Source organism: Trachemys scripta, chromosome 1 (genome assembly GCF_013100865.1).
Source record: "Trachemys scripta elegans isolate TJP31775 chromosome 1, CAS_Tse_1.0, whole genome shotgun sequence".
NCBI lineage: Eukaryota > Metazoa > Chordata > Testudines > Emydidae > Trachemys > Trachemys scripta.
The window spans coordinates 308,637,827-308,661,884 of record NC_048298.1 but is presented as its reverse complement, the minus strand read 5'-3'; the positions used below and the strand labels follow the sequence as shown (position 1 = coordinate 308,661,884).

The 24,058-nt window shown below is 42.0% G+C and overlaps 1 protein-coding gene across 3 annotated transcripts in view; it reads right to left on the bottom strand.

Moving 5' to 3' along the window:
• The window catches only part of RDX (radixin), a 131,804-nt gene that overhangs the window by 38,583 nt on the left and 69,163 nt on the right, over positions 1-24,058 (bottom strand). For all 3 annotated transcript variants that reach the window (XM_034758819.1, XM_034758821.1, XM_034758820.1), the window contains exons 3-5: positions 21,482-21,565; positions 15,336-15,431; positions 339-613 (exon numbers count right to left, since the gene is read on the bottom strand). In XM_034758819.1, coding sequence (XP_034614710.1) covers positions 339-613; positions 15,336-15,431; positions 21,482-21,565 — 455 coding nt within the window. The remainder of the gene's footprint in view (positions 1-338; positions 614-15,335; positions 15,432-21,481; positions 21,566-24,058) is intronic.

Sequence of the window (24,058 nt, the reverse complement as noted above, 5' to 3'; positions counted from 1 at the left end):
TTGGAACAGAGAGGAAGTTGCTTGACTAAATATGTGCAGTTACCTTACGACAGAGCTAAAGAGTTGCAAAAAATTCAGTTCTCACAAAAACTGTACAATTCTGATGCCCACTCTTCACTACTCAAAGCCCAAATGATCTCCTCCTTTATTCCTAAATTTTACCAATGGAACAAAAACTCACTTCAAAGAACTACCACCACCATATGGCTTAACATTAAAGAAAAGATTAATTATAATATTGAAGAAACTGATACTCTGATTTTAAAAGCTAAGAACATTTTTATTAGCAAGTTTACAATTCTGCAGCATCCATATAGCAGCTGCAGTATCCCACTTACCGCTGGGGGAGAAGTCTGTCATTGGCCAAGTAGCCTAGTTTATGAATCTCCTTATTGTAATCTCCATACTTGGCTTGGACAGCATAGGAAGCCAGTAGAACTGCAGTTTCTGGTGGACAATAGATTTCATCATTTAAAATGGCCTCTTTGACTTGCAGGAAGAACAGTCTCTGAGTTATTTCCTGAATTAACTCCTCAGATACATCCTCAGGAAAAAACTTAGCCCTGAACTTAAACTGCAGAGGATTTTCTTTCCTTACATCTTGCTGTGTTACCTGAAAATATAAATTAAAAACTTTAAAGGAGCTCTATATAGTGTTTAGTGTATTTACTTCAGTAACAATCAATTAACCGGCAATAACACAGAGTAATCCAACTCTTCCTGGCAATCCAGTTATTAGCAATGACTAAGGCTCCCGGAGGTCATGGATTCTGTGACTTTCCATGACCTCTGAGACTTCTGCAGAAACCCATGTGGCTGGCCCGGGAACCACCTGAGCAGCTTGGACAGCCCCTGGGCAGTCGCACGGCTGCTCTCGGCCCCCACCCCACCCCCAGCAGCAGGAGTTTGGGGGTGGGAGGGCTCAGTGCTGGGAATTGGGGTACAGGGCGATACTTACCTGGTGGGGCTCCCCGGAAGGGCGACAGGAACTCCCCTCCCTCAGCTTCTAGCTCCACATGCTGCCTCCACCCGCAGACACCACCCCTGCAGCTCCCATTGGCTGTGGTCCCCAGCCAATGGGAGTTGCAGAACTGGGGTTTGGGATGGAGCAGAGGCAGCACACAGAGCTAGGAGCTGGAGGTCGCCTCTTCCCAGGAGCCGTGTAGGGAACCTGCCCCAGTCCAGGCAACCCCTCCTCCCAGTACCTATGTTCTCCCCCTGAATACCCATGGCACCCCCTGAACCATACCCCACCCCGCGCACACACACACTCTCCAAGTTTTAGTCAGGAGTATATAGTAAAAGTCATGGACAGGTCACGGCCATGAATTATTGTTTACTGCCCGTGACCTGTCCATGACTTTTACTAAAAATACCAGTGACTAAAATGTAGCTGTAGCAATGACTTGTGAGTCACATAGCACTATGAATAATTTACACTTAATTAGGCAAACATGACAGCTTTCAAAGACTACTTAAGGCCTCATTAAATTTACTGGAGGCTCGTGGTAATTTTAGTTTATCAGTGATAATCTGAAAAAAAAATCATTTTTACAACGTATATAAAAACAAAACCTACAGAAGTCACAGAAAAGTAATGGACTTGGCTGTACTGCAATTTCAAGAGACAGGTTGCCTTCAGCAAGAAGAGGTTACTCACCCTGTGCAGTGACTGAGCTTCTTCGAGATGCATGCCCCTGTGGGTGCTCCACTTCAGGTGTTGGTGCATCCCTGCGCATTTGATCGGAGAATTTCAGCAGCAGTGCCCGTCCAGGTCATGCATGTGCAGTACCCGTCTCGCAGCAACCCGACCCCCTCAGTTCCTTCTCTACTGTAGAGTCCGGAATTTGAACTCCAAAGTAGAGGGGAGGAGGGTGGATAGTGGAGTACCCACAGGGGGACACATCTCGAAGAACCTCAGTTACCACACAGGATGAGTAACCGTCTCTTCTTCTTTGAGTGATGTCCCTATGGGTGCTCAACTTCAGGTGACTGTAGAGCAGTGCCCCACGTTAGATGGAAGGGGCTTGAGAGTTGCATGAGTGAGTGAAGACAGCACTGTTAGCTCTAGTAGTGCATTCAATCTTGAGCTCTGGGTGACTGCATAGTGTTTAGAGCATTTGGTAATGGAGACAAACAGCCTTGGGGATTTTCTGAAAGGCTTAGTTCTATTGAGGTAGAACTCTAGTGTGAGTCTATTGCCCTGGGTATGTCGTCCTGAGTCCTACGTGCTCTTGTGAGGTTTGGGAAATAATACAGGGGTGGATTGGTTGATTTATGTGGAAGGATGAAGATATTTTAGGTATAAATCTCAGATGTGGTTCTCCTTGTCCTTGGAGAAAAAAAAGTGGTAGAAGTTGGGTGAGCCATGAGAGCCCCTAACCCACCCACATGGCAGGCCAATGTAATGGCTACTAAAAATGCTACCTTCATTGACAGATGTAACAGATAGCATGTCTCTAAGGGTTCGAACGGGTCCCCAGTGAGGCAGCATTATACCAGGTTTAAGTCCCACGGCAGTGTAGGTGCACGTACTTCAGGGTAAACGTTCTGTATGTCCATAAGAAAGCGTTTCGTAATCGGGTGCACAAACAATGACATCCCATCGATCTTGTGATGGAAGGCATTAATAGTTGCAAGATGGACTTTGATCGAACTAGTGGATAGTTCCAAGTTTTTTAACTCCAAGATGTAGTCCAATATCAAGGGCAGAGGTGTGGAAATTGACTTGCTTGGCTTGGCACCATATAGCGAACCTCTTCCATTTTTGAAGGTAAATCTGGTGCATGGCTGCCCTCCTACCGTTTGGAACAGGTTAAACAAGTATTACTGAACAGGCTAGTTTGTCATGATGGAACCATGTAGGAGCCATGCCTTCAGGTGAAGTATTTCCAGGTTCAGATGGTGGACCTGCCAATCATTCTTTGACAGAAGGTCTGGCTAGAGTGGGAGAGTGCGTGGTGCACGTAGTGCCATCCGCAGCAGGTAAGAGTACCTAATCTGTCTGGGCCATGTTGGGACTATCAGTATGACTTTCGCTTTGTCCATTCATATCTTGTTTACTACCCTCAATAATATGGTATCGATGGGATCGCACATAGAAATGGCACTTCCCATTTGAGGAGGAATGCATCCCCCAGTGACTGGGGTCCCAGAACTGTTCTCGAGCAGAACTGTGGGCACTTGTAGATCTGCAGTGTTGCAAAGAGGTCTATTGATGGGGGTCTCCACTGTTGAAATATGTTCTGCAGGACGTTGTTTAGTTCCCATTCATGATTGTAAGAAAATTCCCTGCTTAATGTATCCACTCTAATGTTCTGACAGCCTGGCAGGTAGGAGGCTGAGAAATTGATATTGTGTCAGATACACCAATTCCACAGTTACATGCCTTCAATGCATAGGGAGTGGGATCGGGATCGGGCTCCTCCCTGTCGATTTATATAAAACATGCAAGCAATGTTGTCGGTCTTTACTCATATAGTCTTGTTTCTTATCAAAGGCAGAAAGTGGAGGCACATTGCGAACTGCGTGGAGTTCTAATAGATTTATGTGTAACTATTATTTTGGAGGGAGACCACCTGCCCTGAATTGTATGGTGTTGCAGATGAGCTCCCCAGGCTATCAAGGAGTGAGTATCAGAGGGTGGATCCTGAGGAAAAAGGAGTTAAGGAAATTGAGGTCAATGGTAATTGGGACAAAATATACCATGGTTTTACAAAAGATAGATCATGCCAAACCAACCTGATCTCCCTCTTTGAGAAGGGAACAGATTTTTTAGATAAAGGAAACACGGTGGATCTAATTTACCTCCATTTCAGTAAGGCATTTGATATGGTCCCACATGGGGAATTAGTTAAATTGGAAAAGAGGGGGACATTGTTGGGTTGTGTCCACCACTGTAAAGCATCTTTGACTTTGGTTGGCATCGTAAGATGTCTGTTTAGGTCATGTTTGTGTGGCATGAAGACGGTTCTGAGCCAGCCTTAAAGACAGCGCATGTGGAGCTGCACATGTCGTACCACAAATGTAGTTGCAGCCATGTAGCCTAAGAGTTGAAGGCAGGTGCGTGCTGATATGTTTTGACTGTTCATTACTGAAGAGATGAGGTTGGTCACAGTAATAAACCTGTTGGTTGGTAATGACACTTTGGCTTCCAGGGAGTTGAGATGGGCCTTGATGAAGTCTAGCTGGTGAATGGGTTTTACACACAAAAATTGACTTTATCTGTAACCCCAGATTCTGGAAAAGGGCAATCGCCCTGTAAGTACTGTTGACAGCATCTGCCAGGGTGGGAGCTTTTAGTAAACAGTAGTACAGGTAGGGGAATATTATGACCCCTTGCTTGCACAAGTGAGCTGCTACTACTACAAGAATTTTGAAGAAAACTTGTGGTGCTGTGGAAAGGCTGAAAGGTAGGACCTTATATTAAAAATGGTCCGTTCCCAGGATAAACCCGATGAACCTCCTGTGAGCGGAGTTCCAGTGTTGGTATAATCATTGCTAATGTGACCATCCTGAACGGTTGAACCCTCATGAACTTGTTGAGGTTTGTGAGATCTAGCATGGGTCTCCAGCCTCCATTTTTCTTTTGGGTTAAGTAGTAATGGGAGAAGAAACCATTCACCTTGTGTAGTGGAGGAACTTGTTCCACGGAACCTAAATGTAGAAATTCTTGTCATACAAGGTGCCTGTGAGAAGGGGCCCCGAAGAGGGACACAGAGGGGGGTTGGGTGGGAAAGATGGAAGTAAAGGGAATCAACTAGCCCATGTGTATTTGAGCAGGGGATTGGACTATATGACCTCCTGAGGTCTCTTCCAACCCTAATATTCTATGATTCTATTTCTAGGGCCCACTTGGTGGTGGTGATGGAAGACCAAGCCAAATAAAAGGGAGTCAGACAGTATCTGAAATGGAAGATGGATGGTGTCATTAGCACTGTAGTGCAGGGGAGGTCATTCAGACCCTCAATCAAGCCCTCAAAATTGTTGCTTCGAGGAGAAAGATTGAGATGTTGATGGTGGTGGTGGTCGGCATCTCTGTGGCTTGGACTGCCACTGATGTTGGGTATATGAGACATATCTGTTGTGCTGGTAAGCCTGATATCTGGTTTGTCTTCTTCATGGCAGGCGTATAAATCCCCAGGGGACAGAGGGTCACTCCTGAGTCCTTCATCATGTGGAGGACTTGGTCCATCTTGGCGGTGAAAAGTTTCTGTCTGTTGAACGGAAAGTCCTCCACCATGGACTGTATCTCCTGGGAAATCCCAAGGAATGCAGCCTGGATGCATGGTACATGACCAAGGTGGTAGCCATGGAACTTCCTGCTATTTTGACCACATTAAAGATGCCAGTAAGGTAGTTCTGGCCACAAGCTGGTCTTCAGACACAAGAGCTCTAAAGTGATCCCTTTTTGTCCTCTGGAATATTAATAAAGTCCATGAATTTTGAATAGTTGCAGTGATCATATTTTGCTTGTAATGCCGCATAGTTGACGAACCGGAATTGTAGGGCTGATGAAGAACAGATCTTGTGACCAAAAGGGTCTATCCATTTCCACTCTTTGTCGATGGGTGTCAATCTGTACTGTTGCTGTCTATCATGCGGGTTGACAGAATTGACAACGAGTAAATTTGGTGCAGGATGGGAAAAAAGGAGGTCCATACCTCTAGAGCGGACATAATACATTTTGTCAGCCCTCTTGCAGATAGGTGGTATGGTAGCTGGCATCTGTTTTTGCAGGCTCCATTAGAGCATCATTAAATGGGGGCACTATTTTGGAAGTTGAGAAGGCTTGTAGGATGTCCGCAGTTTAATGTTGGGCCTCTGGGACTTCCTCAAGAAAGTTCTCTAATCCATCAGCCACACATTTAAAAAGCTTTTGAAATTGCTTAAAGGCTGCAGTGGCTGTAGGAGGTGAAGACATTATGGTCTCATCTGAGGAGGAATTGTTAGTAGGTGGCATGGTGTCTTGCTCTATGCTCTCCTCTTGATGAGGATTTCCTCGTGGGACTCTGACATTGCAGGCATCGAGGGTGGTGGGGGCAACCTAATCCCCTTCCTATAGGGACTGGGGAGCCTGCTGTACTGCCTTCTATAGGCGGCCCAGGGGTCCCAGTAAAGCATTGTGGATGGCCTCACCCATGCCATTCCCCACACAAGTGCCCATACCATAGCTCTATGTCTTGCCTATAATGAGACCTCGATCACAGAGGTCGGGTCCGGTTGTACAGGTGAGGAGTGGTGTGTAGGAAAAACTATCCTCTTCCTGTGTGCTGGAAAGTGGAGGGACTATTGGACAGATGGGTTGTTTCAGTACTGCCTGCACCACGGAGCCGTTGGTGCCAAAAACCACTGTCTGGCATCACCAATACGAATAGGTCTTTCTGATGAAAGAAGTGGCATGGTGCCATGGCTTCAGCGCTGAAGATCTTGGTGCCAACAGTTTCGGTAACGCAGTCGACTGTTCTGATGGCTTTGGCAGTAGAGTTGCTGGTATCAATGGCGTCATTGTTGATGCAGTCAGTGCGGAGGAAGCTGATGGAGCAGGCATAGCCTGTGTTGGAGGTCTTGGTGCCATCTTCAGCAGTGTCAACGGTAGTGCAGCGCAGGAGATAGGCTTGCTTTTGCCTCTCGACTCCGCACAGGAGCGCTGGGGATTGGCAAAGGCCACTGTGCAGGCAGTGCTGGAGGATCCCAGTGCTTCATAGATACTTAGCCGTGGTGCGGTTGGTATCAAGGAGAGAGACCGAGCTGGAGATCGCTTCTTTTTGGTTGGTTGTCTGTGAGAAGTCGCAGCTTGTTTCCTCATTGATTTAAAAAAAAAAAAAAAAAGGAATGAGCCTTCGTCTGAGAAGAAGGTGAAGTCTCGGGAGATATTTTTCCAGAGGTAGTCTGCTGGCTGGGGTCTGAATATTTTTCCAGAGGTAGTCTGGTGCTGCTGGGTGCAGAGACTTCTCCATTAAAATGAGCTTGAGGCACAGATCCCTGTCCCTCTGAGCTTGAGCCTTTAGTATTCTGCAGTGAGCACATTTCTGAGGGATATGCAACTCACCCAAGCAGCAGACACACTAAGTGTCCATCTGATAACAGCATGGCGTCTTGACATGACAGGCAGCGCTTAAAGCCTGATGAACCAGGCATAACTGAACTTAGCCAGTCTACGAAAAACAATTTTTTTTTAAACTAGGAAGAAATATGGGGAAAAAGGGTAAGTAACTGAACTGCTAAGCTTAAAAACTATGCTAAGTAAACTATTTTAACGTGAAACAAGCTAACTTTGTGACACTGCTGGGAGCTCTATTTCAGGCAGAGCACAGCTGAGAAGGAACTGAGGGGGTTGGGTTGTGCACACGCTAGGTGAGGTGCCAACAGCGCCACGAGACAGGGACCGCGCATGCACGACCTGGACTGGCACTGCTGCTAAAATTCTCCCATCAAAGGCACAGGGATGCACCAACACCTGAAGTGAAGCACCTACAGGGCCATCACTCAAAAAAGAATTGTGGCACATTCAGTCTTGAATCTACCCCTTTTTATGGCATAGAGTCATAAAACCTGAAGTCTACTGCTATAAATGTGCCAAAAATCCTTGTTCCTGATGTCCAAGGGTTTAATCTGATTTCAGCAATCACTTCATTTTGCTACAAATCATTAACATACTACATATAATGCCACCTTTCATTTCTACACAGATTTATCTTATAAACTCAATTAACAGAAGTCTATTTAGCGTTTTGGCAAAAAGCTGTACTTCTGTGCAGAGTTTTCTACTCCACTTGGTGCAAACATCAGGCACTGTACTTCCCAAAGGATTCAATACAGCACCATCATAATCACAATCTGTACACTTAATAGACTATACTGGGAAGGAGGTTCCAGCTATCATGCCTTCTGGCCTGGGGGGGTTTCACCACTCAGCTCCATACATGGAACAAAGGCAAAACATTGATCCATCACCATAGTTCTTGTGGGAGAAAGTAGGTTTCCCTCCAGTTTGTGGCTGTTTTGGTTAACTCTATAGGTTTAATCTTCCACTTTCTGATGTTGTTTCCTCCAGTGATGCTCCCACTACCCACCCCAAGTGCTCATCCATCCGAAGCCACTGGACTTCCTAAGGTTTGCCAAATTACCTGAATGTCACTTAACACCTGTCGTCGGCCAGTCATAGGTGGCACCGACTACTGTCATTATGGTGGCAAGCATCAATGCAGCCTGACCTTCCTGGTCAAGCACTGTACTTCCTATGAGACGTATAGTGCCTGATGTTTACACTAAGGAAAAGAATGCCTCAAACCTTCATAAATAAATCATCAGAAAGATGGAATGGAACATGGAATGTGAGGAGTATGCATGAAGGCAATCTCACCACTTTGGCCAAAGCACTGGAAAAATGTAAGATATATGTATGTGGAATCTCAGAGCTCTCATGGAATGGTAGGGATAATTTCATGACTAGGGATAGATACACAGTGTAGTACACTCGGGATCTGAGAAAACGAGAGAATATGGGGTTGCACTTAACTTATCCAAGGAGACAAACTTTGTCTCCTTGGATACAACCCAATCAGCGACAGAATCATCACTATTCACCTTCAAGCGAAGGCGGTCAGTATGTTGATTGTACAGATTTAAGCTCCTATCACAGCTGCTGCTGCAGATTGATGAATTCTATGAACGGCTGGAAGAGACACTTATTAATAGACCAAACAAAGATATCACTCTTGTAATTGGGGACCTGGATGTGAAAATTGGAAGTGTAGGGTCTCAAAGAAGTAATAGGAAACAATGGTTTGGTGGTTTATAAAATGAGAGAGGAGGACATCTAGTGGAATTGTGCTGCTCTAATCACCTGGTCATTACAAACTCTATTTTCACCCAACATCCTAGAAGTTGATATACATGGAAGTCATCAGCGGGCACAACAAAGAACCAAACTGACTATATAATGATACAGCAATGCTGGAGAGTGAGTAATGGACAAAGACTTTCCCAAGTGCAGACTGAGGGTCAGTCCATCAACATTAGCCTCAAACATTACATTGAAATTTAAGACATTCAGCAGTTCTGAAACATCTGGACTTGTCTAAAATCAACTAAAATACATGACTTCTGTCCAGAATGGGTTTGAGGCATGCCACAAGTGAAATGAACTTTGGAATAAAATGAAAACTATCATGCTCAAAGCATCCACAGCCCACATTCCGAAAAATCGATGTCAGACTACACCATAGTTAACTGAGAAGGCATTTGAGCTGGTGAAAAAATGATGCAGAGTGAAAGAGAATGGCTTGAAGACAGAAGAATATAGGAGAGAGCATAAGGAACTAAGCAGACAGATCCAAAGGCAGACTAGATGAGACGAGCAAATACATAAGGGCAAAATGTCTGGAACATAAGAGTTACAAAGAACAATAATATAAAAAGGTATATTTACATTGGTCAGACTTATTAACAAAAAGTTTCCCCTACAATTGAACATAACAAATGAACATGAAGGCAGAGTCCTCAATGAAGATGATGTCAAATGCTAGTGGACATTACTGTGTCAATCTGTATGCCTCTTACAATACAGACCAACAGAAAGGAGAGTACAGAGCCAGTGCCATCAATCCTACAAGAGGAAATGCTGTAGGCTATTATGAAAATGAAGGCCGGGAAAGAACCAGGGATAGATAACATACCAGCAGAGCTGTTAAATCTGCAGTGATATATGGATGACTAGAAATTGATTGGAAGACTGGATGAAGGGAATCCTTTGGCCCTACCAAAGAAAGGCAACATAACAGTGTAGTAACAATCATTATCTCCTGGATATTGCATGCAAGCCAAGTTCTACTCTACAAAATCCAGGATTGCATGCAATGAATGATAGGAGCAGAACTACAACCACAACAAGTTGAGTTGGTTTCAGAGAGGGATGAAGCACACATGATCAAATCGCAAACATCAGTCACATCACTGAAAAATACAGGCAGTATAGTCACCCACTGATCATGTGTTTGACTGACTACTCAAAAGCAATTGATTCCATCCAACATGACCATCTTTGAAGGACACTGGTAGACATGGGGATTCCACAGCACCTCATTGAACTCATCGCAAATCTGTACCATCAACAATAGATCACGGTGAAAACAGCAGCAGGGAACAACTAGTGGTTTTCCACTGGGCCGTGTCAGGAATCAGAGGCTGCAGCAGAGCCAGTATCCAGGCAACCTAATGAGACCAACTAGCCTGTAGTAGGCTGCCTGAGTGGCTACACCACCTGATTGGTTTGAGGAGGCAGCAGACCAGCTCCAAGCCCAACAGCCACAGTAGTTCGGTGGTTCCTCAAAGATTCATCGGTGGTTATGATAGCCCTTGTGCCCGCTTGTTCCCATCCTTGCTCCCACGTTGGGCTCAACCCCAGCCTTCTCCCTGCCTTGCCTCACTCCAGGTAACTCAATTCTGATCCTCAGTTCCAATTCCTCACTTCTGACATCCAGAATTCCACTCCCAGTTCTGACCCCTTGGCTCCAGTTCCTGCTCTAACCATGGGCTCCAATTCCTGACTGCCGACTCCTGATCCAACCACTAGATGTCACTGTTCTGACCATTATGCCTGTCTCCTGCTCCAACCACTAGGCATGACTGTCCATGTCCTGGTCATGCGACAGGCAGGGTGTGAGCCAAGAGTGTATTCCATCTCTAAGCCTCTTCAACATGTACGCAGAATTTATTCTGAGACAAGCCCTGGAAGATTTTGACAAAGTGGATGGAGCTGGGATTTCCACTGGTCAACACCTCTTAACTAATCTCAGATACACTGATGACAGGATGCTCTTTGCCACAACTATCAATGCAATGCAACAAAAGTTGGGAGTCTGTAAAAATAATTAGTGAGGAATATGGACTATCCCTGAATGAGCTGAAATGTAAATCCAACCATTTTGACATTATTAACAAAAAAAGGATGCAAGTGGACATCACAATTAACAATCAAGTGATAGAGGCAATAGATGAATTCAGTTATCTGGGATCATACATATCCCACCAAAGAGGTGGCCTGAAGAAACTGGAAAATGATTAAGAATGGTTCGCTCAGCCATGCCCTCCCTTCCAAAAGTTAGGAAATAATGTGGCATCTCAAAATGTATGAAAGTTGATTGGTGAAAGCTTAATTTTTTCCACGACTTGTGGATGTGAATCATTGAAAATTAAGGCAACCGACAAAAAAAAACCATGAAAATTTGAGATCTGGTGCTGGCAAAGACCTTTGTGCATCTCCTGTATGGAAAAGACAATGAATGCTTATGTTAAAAGTATTACTGGAGAGAAGCAGAATCTGCTCTCAGAAATCAACAGGCGCAAGCTTACATACTTTGGTCACATCAGGGGTAGAGATGGAAATAACCCTGAGAAAGTTATCATGGAAGAATGGTGGTAGGTCAGCATAGCAGGGGATGACCAGAGAGAAGATGGATAGATGGTATGCAGCAGATCACTGAGAGGTCAGATGCTGAGTGCTTGAAGCTAGCGATGGATTGAGAAGGCGTCAGAAAAATTTGCTGTCATCACCAATATGACACAAATAAATGGATTTTACTTATTTTCCTTGGTTCTACTTACATTCCAGTGCTAACCGTTGCTGAGACAAACAGGTTAAAATTAATGTTAAGTAAAATTTGTAGATGTAGCAAACGGTAATAGAAATGTTCAGAAAAAACATTGTCAAAGGCCCCAATCCTTCACGTGTAAGCACATGCTTAACTTTATGCATTGTGAGTAGTCCTACTGAGCTCGATGGGACTATTCTTACTGCATAAAAGTTAAATGTGCTTAACTGCTTGCAGGACACGAGACAAAAATCTGTAGATTTTCCCCTTCTCATTCTCATCTCAGTAAAATTTATCCCAAATTCTAAAAATCTTTGGGTTTATGTTTTACAGTCCTTTTCTGAGAAATTTAAATAAGGAAATATCTAAATTATTGAGAACTATGGATCCAAAAGATGACCGCATTATGTACGCCTAAGGCCAGATGCTTGTTAGGTCTATGATTTCTGTGACAAAAACCATGATTGAGAGGGTTTTTTGTCCATAAAGGTTATGGAGTGTGCTTAGTGGAAGTTTTGCCATTGAGTGAAATAGAGCCAGGATTTCACTCATGGTCTTTTTCATCCTGGCTTGCCTGCTCTCGAGCAAGACTTTCATTAATATCTATATTTGGCTCTGATTTGGTGTTTTACTAGATGTTAACGTTTTTAAATGAAAAATGCATGTAATTAAAATAGTATGTCATGGTGAAAACTATTTTATTTTAAGCTAAAATTATGATTTTTGCATTTTTGCCATGACAAAGTCAGGATTTAACACTGACATCCAATCAACCCCATCCACATTTCACTCAAATATATATGTAGTAATTTACAAATGAAATCTAGAGTATTTTAATGTAAATATTTTTAAAGACCAATTGTTACAAGTTCTTAGCTAAAGTTCAATAAACTAGAAGTTGCCCAAAAGAGTGTGTGCAAACTGGCTTAGAAGTAAAGAGTACACAATAGTTAAGGAAATACGTAGTCACCTCTTTTTCCCCCCTGAAGAATCTGTATGGACACTGTTTTATAAAAGAAAAATATCAAGTTCTAGTTCTATTACTTGTGCAGTAGAATCTGCCTAATATATAACAAACTAATTTCAATTTCCAACATAATATTATGTCCATTCAAAGATAGAGGCAATTTTCAAATATATTTTTATATTTTAGTGATGAACCAGAGCCAGCTGGGGCTGGGGAACACAATGATCAAGAAGAGTCACAACATTATTATTTATATAGTCTGATAGTGCTTAAATGTCTCAACAGGTCTTGCTTTCTAAAGTGCTCTTAGAATCAAGGGAGATAGAAGGACCAAATAAAGGCAATTATTTCATCACTGTATCAGAAATGCATCCTTCAACTGCAGTTCTCTTCTTCAACCTTTAAGACAAAGCAAAAGTCATTGGATAGGTGCTTCTAATGAAGACAGACCTGAAAAGTACTCCATTCTTAAAATGTTATGTCCACTACAAACTGAAAGTTCAGAAAGAACCACCATGACCTGGGTTACCTAGAGTATTTACTTCTCACCAAGTGAACTGACAAGGGAAAATTCTAGTAAATTATTGCCTATTCCAAAAGGTAAGTTGCCTCCCAAGACTATATTTTGCTTAGCTCCTACCTAGAGACAAAAATAGAACACTGCTGCCAAGTTATCCATTAAGTCCTAGATTCCTCAAGCATTGGAAGAAAGCTACCAGAACTAACCAAAAGAATTGTAAGCTTTAAAACAATTATTTATATGAAACTGAGCTTCTGGGAGATTGAAATCTCCTAGATAACCTTCCAGGTGAACAGATTCAGTTCATCATGCCTACCACAATGTGGGGCAAAGGCTGAATAAATGGCAACCTCTGAGTACAGCTAGTTGGGATTTTTTTTCAACTTAATTTTTTGTTGGAAAATGCACACTTGTCAAACCCATGACTTTTCACAGGAACATACCAGATCTGACTCAATGTAGATGTTCCCTGAGAAACCTTTAAATAAAAGATCATGGCTGCCCTGGGTCCGCTAACTCAGGGTTGTAGGGCTCAGGCTGCAGGGCTAAAAATTGCAGAGTATACATTCAGTCTCAGGCTGGATCCCTGACTCTGAAACCCCACAATGAGAATGGGTCTCAGAACCCAAGTTCCTAGCATGTGCCCTATGAGCTTGAGTCAATTGACCCAGGCTCTGAGACTTGGAGCCATGGGTGTTTTATTGCAGTATAGAGATGCCCTCAAGGTTCAGGAGGGAATTTCTGGACAAAACCATAAAGAGAAAGCCATCCCAGAATAGCCAGAGCAGGGACTTGAACCTGAGTCTCCCACATAGCAGATGAGTGCCCCAATTGAGTCTATTTTGCCTCAATGAATATTTATTTATATGAAGTGGAACAGCTCCAACAGGAGATATGAAAAGAAAGTCACCCAGAATAGCCAATAGGCTGGTGGTTAGGACACTCACTGTAAGGATGTGGGCACTAGAACCCAGGTCTGTAGAGCCTGGGACAGCTAACATTCCCACAGTGACATGCAGAAACAAAGCCAGGGAGCACCATGGAGAATAAGTGCCACAAGAAGTACTGCCCAAAGGAGCCAGAGTGATATTACCCTGCAGCCCTCTGATTGGCCAACCACTCTATTTAACCTTAAAGGGTGCCCCAGGAAGTTGTCTAGGCAACACCACAGACTTCAGGCCTGCTGTGACTACAGAGCTCACCTCGTCTTCGGATTTCTGGCCTCCGATCCCAGCCTGATTCTGACCCTGACTCTTTCCTCCTGAGGCTAGCCTGATACTACCTCTGATCTCTAGTCTCCAACCTAGTCCTGACTTTGACCCTAACTCTTGTTTATTCAACCTGACTCTAGTGATTCTTCCAACCCCTGCTCACTGACCACCACACGTCAGGGACTATCCAGCCCAGCCAGACCTCCTACACCCCAGTCCCTTACACTCACTTGGGATGTGGGAGATTCAGGTGTAAGTCCTTGGCCTGCATCTAACCACCAGGTTACCGGTTATTCTGGGGTGGATATCTGTCTCTCTCCCCCCCCCCCCCCCCCCCCCCCCAAAAAAAAAAAAGAAAGAAAAGAAAAGAAACTGGAAAGGTCTATTTCATTCTGATGTGAACTAGGAAAATTTTTGAAATCTCAAAAGTTTTCATGAGATGAGCAAATAATTTCCCACCCAGCTCTACGTCTGAGGATTGCTCCTAAAAATCAGAATCACACCACCATGCAGGGCTGGCAGTTTCTCTAAAATATGAAATGAAAGGCATTCTAGGCTAAAATTAAAACCAAAAGGCGTTTGCCTCTGTTTGAAATAGCACCTTCTGATGGCACCTATTTTTGAAAATCCTGGCCTAGGTAGCAATATAAAGGGGAAATTCCATAGCAATATTCATACTGCATTGCTTTTTAAAACTATTCCTAACTTTTCTTCCCCAAAAATAAATTCTGCTGCATGAAAGGGACAGAGGATGAAAGTTCATTTTGTGATCAAGGATAATGAAGTATGATAGTTTTTCTAATGTACGAATCACCACAGTAACTGAAGTACAGGAAAACACATCTCCATCTGAGTCAAATAAAATGCCTATACAATTGTGCAGTAAGATTCCACTTGTTTATAAACAGTTGAGCTAAACTAACCTTTAAAGAAATCTGTCCATTAATTAGATTACAATTTGTAATATAATATATACAAGTAGCAAGTCTGCATATAAACTATTTCAAATTAAAAGTTCATCCGAACAATCAAGAATATTTTACCTTTTTATTCAGCTTCAACCAAGTTGAATAGCCTTTGCTGTCCACATACTGCAGCCCAAAAAACCAGACTTCACGTAGACCAACTGTTTTCACCACCTAAAAGTAAACGAGTCATTAAATCAATAAACTCTGAAGGGCACCTGGATTTTGGTGTAATGGTTCAAACACAAGTTCAGACTCAGATACAATATACAGCAAGGTTTTGTGAGCAACCAACTTAGGCAAATAAAGCCATACAAGATTTGTACACAAGACAGACAGAGCAAGAAGGAACAGCTTACTCTTAATTATAGTAATGTCTTCCTCCATACACAACCAGTCAGCATGAAGTGATATGTCTCCACCCACCAGGAAAGCAGGTGTTTGAGGAGGAAAACAAAGAATTGCTCAAGTTAAGAACATGTAGGCCAAATAACTCCTTTCTTTTAGTGCAAGACAATCCAAACAACAAGAGGAGAAGACAATGGGATTAGGATGGGGAGGAAAGATGACATGATTATTGGTAAGTAATTCATTGTTTAATGTCTCCTCTTCCTGCATCCTATAACCAATAGATATGGCTAGCAGTACTAGTACTGGAGGAGAGCGCTCAAAGTGATATCAATGGCATTGTCTTATTGGCCACTTCCCAGATCCCTAGCCAAAAATGCAAGAAGTAGAATGTCTTAATTTTAACTAAACCAGAGGACTAATACCAGCCTTTTAGAAGCTACACAATGGAATCATCCATTTATCTAGAGACAAATACAATTGATAGTTTTCTGAAAATTTTAGATGTCAGAAGCTTTGCTTAGAGGGTAGGGATAGGGTCCAGAGTGACCTAGACAAATTGGAGGATTGGGCCAAAAGACATCTGATGAGGTTCAACAAGGACAAGTGCAGAGTCCTGCACTTAGGATGGAAGAATCCCATGCACTGCTACAGGCTAGGGACCAATTGGCTAAATGGCAGCTCTGCAGAAAAGGACCTGGGGATTACAGTGGATGAAAAGCTGGATATGAGTCAGCAGTGTGCCCTTGTTGTCAAGAAGGCTAATGACATATTGGGCTGCATTAGTAGGAGCGTTGCCAGCAGATCGAGGGAAGTGATTATTTCCCTCTATTCGGCACTGGTGAGGCCACATCTGGAGTATTGTGTCCCACTATAGAAAGGATGTGAACAAGTTGGAGAGAGTCCAGCGGAGGGCAACGAAAATGATCAGAGGGTTGGGGCACATGACTTACGAGGAGAGGCTGAGGGAACTGGGCTTGTTTAGTCTGCAGAAGAAAAGAGTGAGGGGGTATTTGATAGCAGCCTTCAACTACCTGAAGGGGTCTTCTAAAGAGGATGAAGCTCGGCTGTTCTCAGTGGTGGCAGATGACAGAACAAGGAACAATGGTCTCAAGTTGCAGTGGGGGAGGCCTAGGTTGACTATTAGGAAACACTATTTCACTAGGAGGGTGGTAAAACACTGGAATGGGTTACCTAGTGAGGTGGTGGAATCTCCTTTTAAGGCCCGGCTTGACAAAGCCCTGGCTGGGATGATTTAGTTGGGGTTGGTCCTGCTTTGAGCAGGGGGTTGGACTAGATGACCTCCTGAGGTCTCTTCCTAATCTTTTATGATTCTATGACTGGCCTAAAGAATTAAGTTACCTTGATCCAAGTTCATCCTCAGAGTGTAAGGATAACCCAATAGGTTCATTAACCTGAATTGGGAAATAGTTTGGAACAAACTTACTATGGGACAGCTTTTCAAATCAGTGCAACAGGGGAATCACAATCAACTTCCTATAAGCTAATTTAAAGGCTGGCCCACACAAATGTAAGGACAACAGTAATCTACAGCATTCTTGATTAGGTGGTTTACTGAAATGCAGAGACAGTAAAGATTCAAGCTTTGGCAGTGGTAAAGTGAAACCTATTTTACCAAGATATGAGATATTATGCATTTTGCACTCATGTCACAATTCCCTGATCATATCTCATTACTGAAGATTCACAAATTCGAGATATATGCTAGTTGCAGATCCTTGCACGTTCTATTGGGCTGTCATATATTTATGCTGCTAGAAGTCTGAACTTTTCCCTATCTAGGCAAAGAAAAGATCCAATCTCACTTGTAGCAGTGACAAATCCCAGCCAGAGTTCTGAAGCTTGAAAAACAAACTAGTGATTTTGGACATTCGCCCTATAAAGTCTTCTGCTCTGTTCTATCTGGTTTCTCATGTACGAGGGAGAGGAGTAAAATGTTTAACAACTCTCCTTCCTCAACATCTGGAGATATTTTTGACCCTACTGCCAAAGGATCAAATCAGTAAGTTCAAATAAAAAAATACCCAAATGGGACTCTGGTAGCAGCCAATCTATTGAGGAGCTTATGTTTTAAGGAAGTGTTCAGATCCATCTGAGATATACAGAATTACATATACACAAAAAACCCACATTCAAAGAATGTTGTTTAAGTTGCAAAATAAAACACTCGAAAGTTAGATAATTCCATAATTAAGGATGCCTGTGCAACCTTACTTCTGCTCCCCTGTGCACATGCACTATGATAAGTCTAATTATCACCATACCATTTTTTTCTATCTGACCTGGTCAGCGCACAGGATGGCCAGTGCTCAGGGAACAGAATCAGAGTTCTGTAGTAATCAAAGCTGGTGTCTGTTGGACCCTTGCCTCATTTGCTCTAGAAGCTAGGAGGCGTGTAAAGAATGAGGCAGGGTATGCAAGAAGAAAAAAGTATGGTCTTGTAAGGGTTGAATGCCACATGCGATAACTCAGTTCTATCCCTTCCTCTGCTATAGATTTCCAATATGCTGCTGAGCAAATAACGTAAACTAAAGTTTTGGTAGATGGCCCCTACTTGTGTGTTCTTCACCTTCTGCTAAGGGCACAAACAAGGCTTTGCCATCCCTGTCTATTCTGGGACACTCTTTGCATGTCCTCTATTTTGTTAAGTACCATAAATTTTCCTTCATTGACTAGTATTCAACCGAGGGATTATTTCAGTCGGCCCCTTTGATGTGTTCTTCCAACTGCCCAAAGCTTTATACATTTTCTTAAAATTAAGCAACAACACATGCCATAGCAAAGAAATGGTGATTTTCATCAGTAATTACTCAGCCAAATCTCAATGGAATTTCATGGGATGAAGCCAGAGGCACCTCCCTGGCCCCATGGCTTTACCTTGCCGAAGAACAAAGCCCTGCTATAAAAATTGGATGCTAGACCTTCTAAAAAAGTAGAAAATGTCACAAGAATCTTTTAATAACGAGAAGCATTTAGCAATTTAAGGGCGGGGTAAACGGGGGGGGGGGGGGGGGGGGGAGAATTGATATAAGTTACGCAACTTCAGCTACATGAATAACGTAGCTGAAATTGACGTACTTCGATCTACTTATCGTGGTGTCTTCACTGCAGTAAGTCGGCTGACACTATCCCATTGACTCCGCCTGCGCCTCTCACCCTGGTGGAGTACCGGAGTCGACGGAAGAGCGCTTGGTGGTCGATTTATCACGTCTAGACTAGATGCAATAAATCGACCCCCAATGGACTGATCGTTTCCTGTTGATCCAGGGGTAATGTAGACAAGCCCCAAGTACAGAGATCGATGCTAGATCCCCCTATAACATAGGGCTTTTACAATTATTACTGTGGTTTCAGCTAATTTTTATTTCAGGTTGTAGGGACACTATTACATATTTTGACTTTTATAATGCAGGTTTTAAAAGTGTTTTTAAAAAGCTGCTCAGAGCTATGGATTGATACTTCAACAAATCAATACACAGTAAAGTTTCAGAAGAATTCTCTATTAGGCAATCAAATAAATAGATTTCATTGGGTCTTCCCTGGTAAACCTAGTAGAGGACTTCTGAGATATTTGCCAAGAAGGATGAGGCTATAACTTGAGGAGATGGGGTGAGTAAAACCCCAATTTTTTCCTGAATTGGGACTACACTATTCTGTCCAGGAGCTTCAGCGGTAAATTCTGAGAACTTGACAAAAATCAGTTTGTGGATAACAAATATACTTCATGATGTTCTTCGTCTCCTATGAAAGAAGAAGTAGGGAAAAGGCAGGTTAGTTAAGGCCCACAAAATTAGCCTTTCACCTCCACTCTGGCCTCCAAATGGATGAGGAGACAGAAAAACTTTGTGATGGAGAGATGCCTGCTAAAACAGAATCTCCAAGTGGCCTACACCATCATGTTGGTGGGATAAGGGAGGCCTTCATTGAGCTTCATGACAGCAGGGAAGAAGAAGAAAGCCATAGATGCTGAGTTCTTAGACTTCCCATTTACCAGTAGATAGGGAGAACGAAGGGAAATGCCCTAGTCTGGAAACAAAGAGCAGCTCAGAGAAAGGATCATACTAAAGTGGGAAACAAAGCCTTCCACGTTAAATCTTCCCACCACTGACTAAGGAAGGGGTTTGCTGACATCCAAACATCCTCAGGATCATGGGACAAGAGATAATGCTGTGACAAGGTAACTTGCTTTGAGCAATAACTACAAAGGACAGAAGTTTACTGCAATGTACACCACATGGAGTGAGCCATGATGACTAATCAAGCTACTGTTAGTTTAGAATGTGTCACTTCACTTTGTTGGCAGTAATAACCATGGAGAAATATTACACCTTTTCTGAAAACTTCATATTTGTTTCACATCGCAATTAAGTGATTTGATTTGGGTCTATGAAGCCATGTGTGGGTTTAGGATATGTCTGAATGATTTCTCCCCTCACATACAAGCATGGCACATGAACCAAGAGACTCACACTAACAATTTCTCAATTTAAACATCTACAGGCTAATCGTAAGAACTGCTGAGGCCACCTGAAAGCCATGAAAAAGAACTGAGGCAGCTCGATGGAGAGCATCTAGTAGGTGTTGAGAGAATTTGCATCTATATCTTTTATCCCTTGTTCAGAGAAGCTACAGAATGGGTGAAACTGATCATCTGGGCACAAGACTTTATGCAGCAGCAGATCACCTCCACCCAATACCGCATGTCAAGAGGTAGCAGAGGTTGGCAGAAAAGAAGTCGCAGCTGCCTTCGCATATCCAGAAGATGGCACAATTTTTACTTGTCGAGTTCTTGTTGGCAACTCACCCATACATCTTGGGGAGGAAGCCAGATGGCTGCCCTGTCCCCAAAACTTTTCTGCCTTGCAACAATTGTGAACTATTTTTAGTTTTAAATCACTTTTTAATTCCATTTTTCTTTCTTCTAGAAATCGTTTTCCCCTGATTCTCTATTCATGAACTGAAAGAAAGAGAGAGCATGAAGGCTGAAGTATTACTCCACAAATTCCAGTACAAGTAGGCAAAAACATAAATAAAGAAAAAGACACCTGATTAGGATGGAAAGGAAGGTGCTTGCTTATACAGCTACCATAAATAACAGTCTTTAACCTACTTGCTGCTTCGTGGATGAAGACATACCACTTTTTGAGCTGACTTGGTTGTCGGAAGAGGGAAAAGAAAAGAAAGCATGCAATCACTTATTTAAAAGTGGCTAATGAGATTCCATTCCTCAAAAGAATCTTGTCATACTGCTGCTTCCTTACTTGGACAGAAAGGAAGGTAGTCTAGTTATTTTTTTAATGTTACATTTTCTGTCTTAGATTTATTATTAAAGGGTATTTAAAGTTATATAAACATACAATGAATACACTTAGTAATTCCTGTGTTCTTTGAGTATATGATTCAGAATATCTATAAAACATAGTACACCTCTACCTCGATATAACGCTGTCCTCGGGAGCCAAAAAAATCTTACTGCGTTATAGGTGAAACCGCGTTATATTGAACTTGCTTTGATCCACCAGAGTGCGCAGCCCCGCCCATCCCCGGAGCACTGCTTTACCGTGTTATATCCGAATTCGTGTTGTATCGGGTCATGTTATATCAAGGTAGCGGTGTATTAATTTCAAGATGGTTTGACAACTGAAGCCTGGCTGCTTATCCATTCTTGGAAAGTTGTCCTTGTGCTTAATGCTTTGCTTCTGAATTGAGGAGAGGTGGCTCAAGCTGATTACTAGTATGGCTTAGATCAGTATAAGATATTAATTGGAAAGCATGAACAGAAATCTATAACAACACTATAAGGTTTTGTAAGACTAGCATTTTATCCATGATTATTATATATAATAAAGGGTTACCTGGTCAAAGAGCTGTTTGCCAGTTGTATTGGGTTGGATGGCAAACTCCAATTCTGCATCCATTGTGGTAACTCTTACGTTGATCTATGGAGAAAAAAAAAATGAAATTCTTAGACAGTATGTGTTTTACAATGCTTTCATACACCTAATGGCGAGTTTATAAGAAAAAATGTTAGTATATTGGAATCATTTACCATATAGCAAATATCACTTTGATCTTACTTATACACAAGACATAGCAGATATACAAATGGCCAAAAGTGAATCTATAGTATAAAAAGAGATTTACATTCATTCAGTGTTAAATATTGCACTAAATATAGTTTAAGTCAGGATTTGAAAATCAAAGGGTATAACAATGTTTAAAAATTATTATGCAATTGCACAGCTAAACTAACTAAAAATAGAATATGGAGCCAGTCAGCTACTGGGCACCATTTCAGTTTGTTCGGGATGTTAGCAGTCAAATGCTAGCACCATTTGATGGATGTTTGGTGGCCTACATTAGGTGAGTTGGCAGTCTGTATTCAATTCCTCTTGTACTGATGCACCCACAGTTGGGACCTTTGATGAGAGAGGCCAAGGACTAAATGGGTACAGAGACAGTACTGCCTTCTCACTCCAAGAACTGGTCTTGCTCCTAGAATTAGCACAGCAGTGTGCAGAAGCTGGCACCACCACTATTCATGTTATACTTGTCTGGAAAATAAAGAGACCATCACCACCTATTTATCTAACATTTTCTAGACGCACTTACATGCACTATGAAAAGGAAATGAAAAAAATCCTTTATTTCTTCTAGTATCATTAAAAACTATATCTAAAAGGAGTAGCAGTTCTGAATTACATGAGTTAAATAATGTAACTTGTGACAAATAAGACCAAGTAGGGGTTTGGAAAAATAGTGGATTTTAAAAGAAATAAAATTAAAACCTGAAAAAGTTTAAACAGTTTGAGAGATCAACTATATTTTGCTATAAATAGCAGACGAAGCAGAATTATTTCTGCAAAACTTTGTATTTCTGATTTTGTGTTTTATCATACTTAAGGCATAAAAGTTTCCCTCTCCCTCACAAAATTTACAATTTTTTTTGATGAGCTCCTGGAATATAAATCCTACCACTCCACTAATTCCTATATAAACCCACTTCCATGACACATTACTGTAGTTTTGCCACTAGATGGAGTACTTTCAGAAGGAAATAATTCAAGTCTCCGTAACCTAATTTTTTTTATATATATCAATCATTGTTTAATATCGGTACTGCAGTAGTACCCATAAGCCCCAACCAGGATAGGGATTCCATTATGCTAGGTGCTGTACGAAATCATACAAAGACATGGTCCCTACTCTGAGTAAAATTTAAGACAATATATGAACGGTGAGGAAAGAGAAACAAAGAGCAGGTAAAACTATGCGTTAGCTGTCCCTCTTATCTCACCAGACACCATCATTAATTGGCTAAATTTCTTACACATACTAAAGTATAATTGGGTCTACAGGAAGAATTTGAATGAGATAGTCTTATGAAGCTCAGGAGTGTAGTTCTATGTAGTATGGAAGAACACGCCTACACATTTGTTTTACAAACACTGACAGATGGGCAGCAGTCAAGGCATTGTTGGTAGACTGAAAGAGTCAAGGGGGTGGGTGAAATGCAGTAAGAGAAAGCTGGACAAGTAGTAAGGGGTAGGAACTGTGAAGAGACATGAAGCTGAAGACAAGTAGTTTGAGCTTGATTAAGGGAAAGTGCGGGAACCAATAAAGGGATTCCAAGGGGGCTGACATGGTTACAGTGATGAACAAGGGAAAGTTATCTTAGTAGTTGTGTTTTGATTTATTTGGAGGGGAGATGTGGGTGTCATGAAGGAGGTTACCATAATCAGGAGAGCAAATAATGGCCTGGATGAGAGCTTTGTTTGTCCGTACAGAAAAGAAAGAAGTGGACAAATTTTAAATGCTGGAAGAAAATGTGTACACAGCCTGGATGTGTGGGGCAAGAGAGAGGGAGGAAGCACAGGTGACTTCTAGGTTATAGGCTTCCGTGAAAAGGAAGATGGTGCTTTTTGTCAATAGTGACAGATTAGAGAGGGAGTGAAGAGGATTTTGGAGAAAAGAGTTTTTATTGTAAACTCAAAACCAGTGGAGTGGCTTTTTGATTGGTTTAAAAAAATTTCCTTCTTCTGGAGGGAGATAAAAAGGTTTAAAAGTAAAGTGAACAATTTTTTTTTATTTTTTTTTTTTAAAAGACTGCTGAACTATCAGCAGGACACATTCATTAATTTTAAGTTAAAATTTAAATCTTTCCTAAACTGCTTTATTTTTCAAATTAAATACTACAAAATCTACCTAACAATTTAAGTTAATAGACCTTCTATCAGTTGGACTCAGAAGGCAAAAGGAATAAAGCTGGATCAGATTTTAGCAAATAACAAATACACTGATATTTAATATAAAATACCACTATTATTACCAAACAAAAAGTGTCACAAAAACATCATAAAATGCAGTAGGTTACACTATTAAGTGATTAGTTTTCTACAATGATTCTAGAAGCTCTCTGGAGTAACAGCACT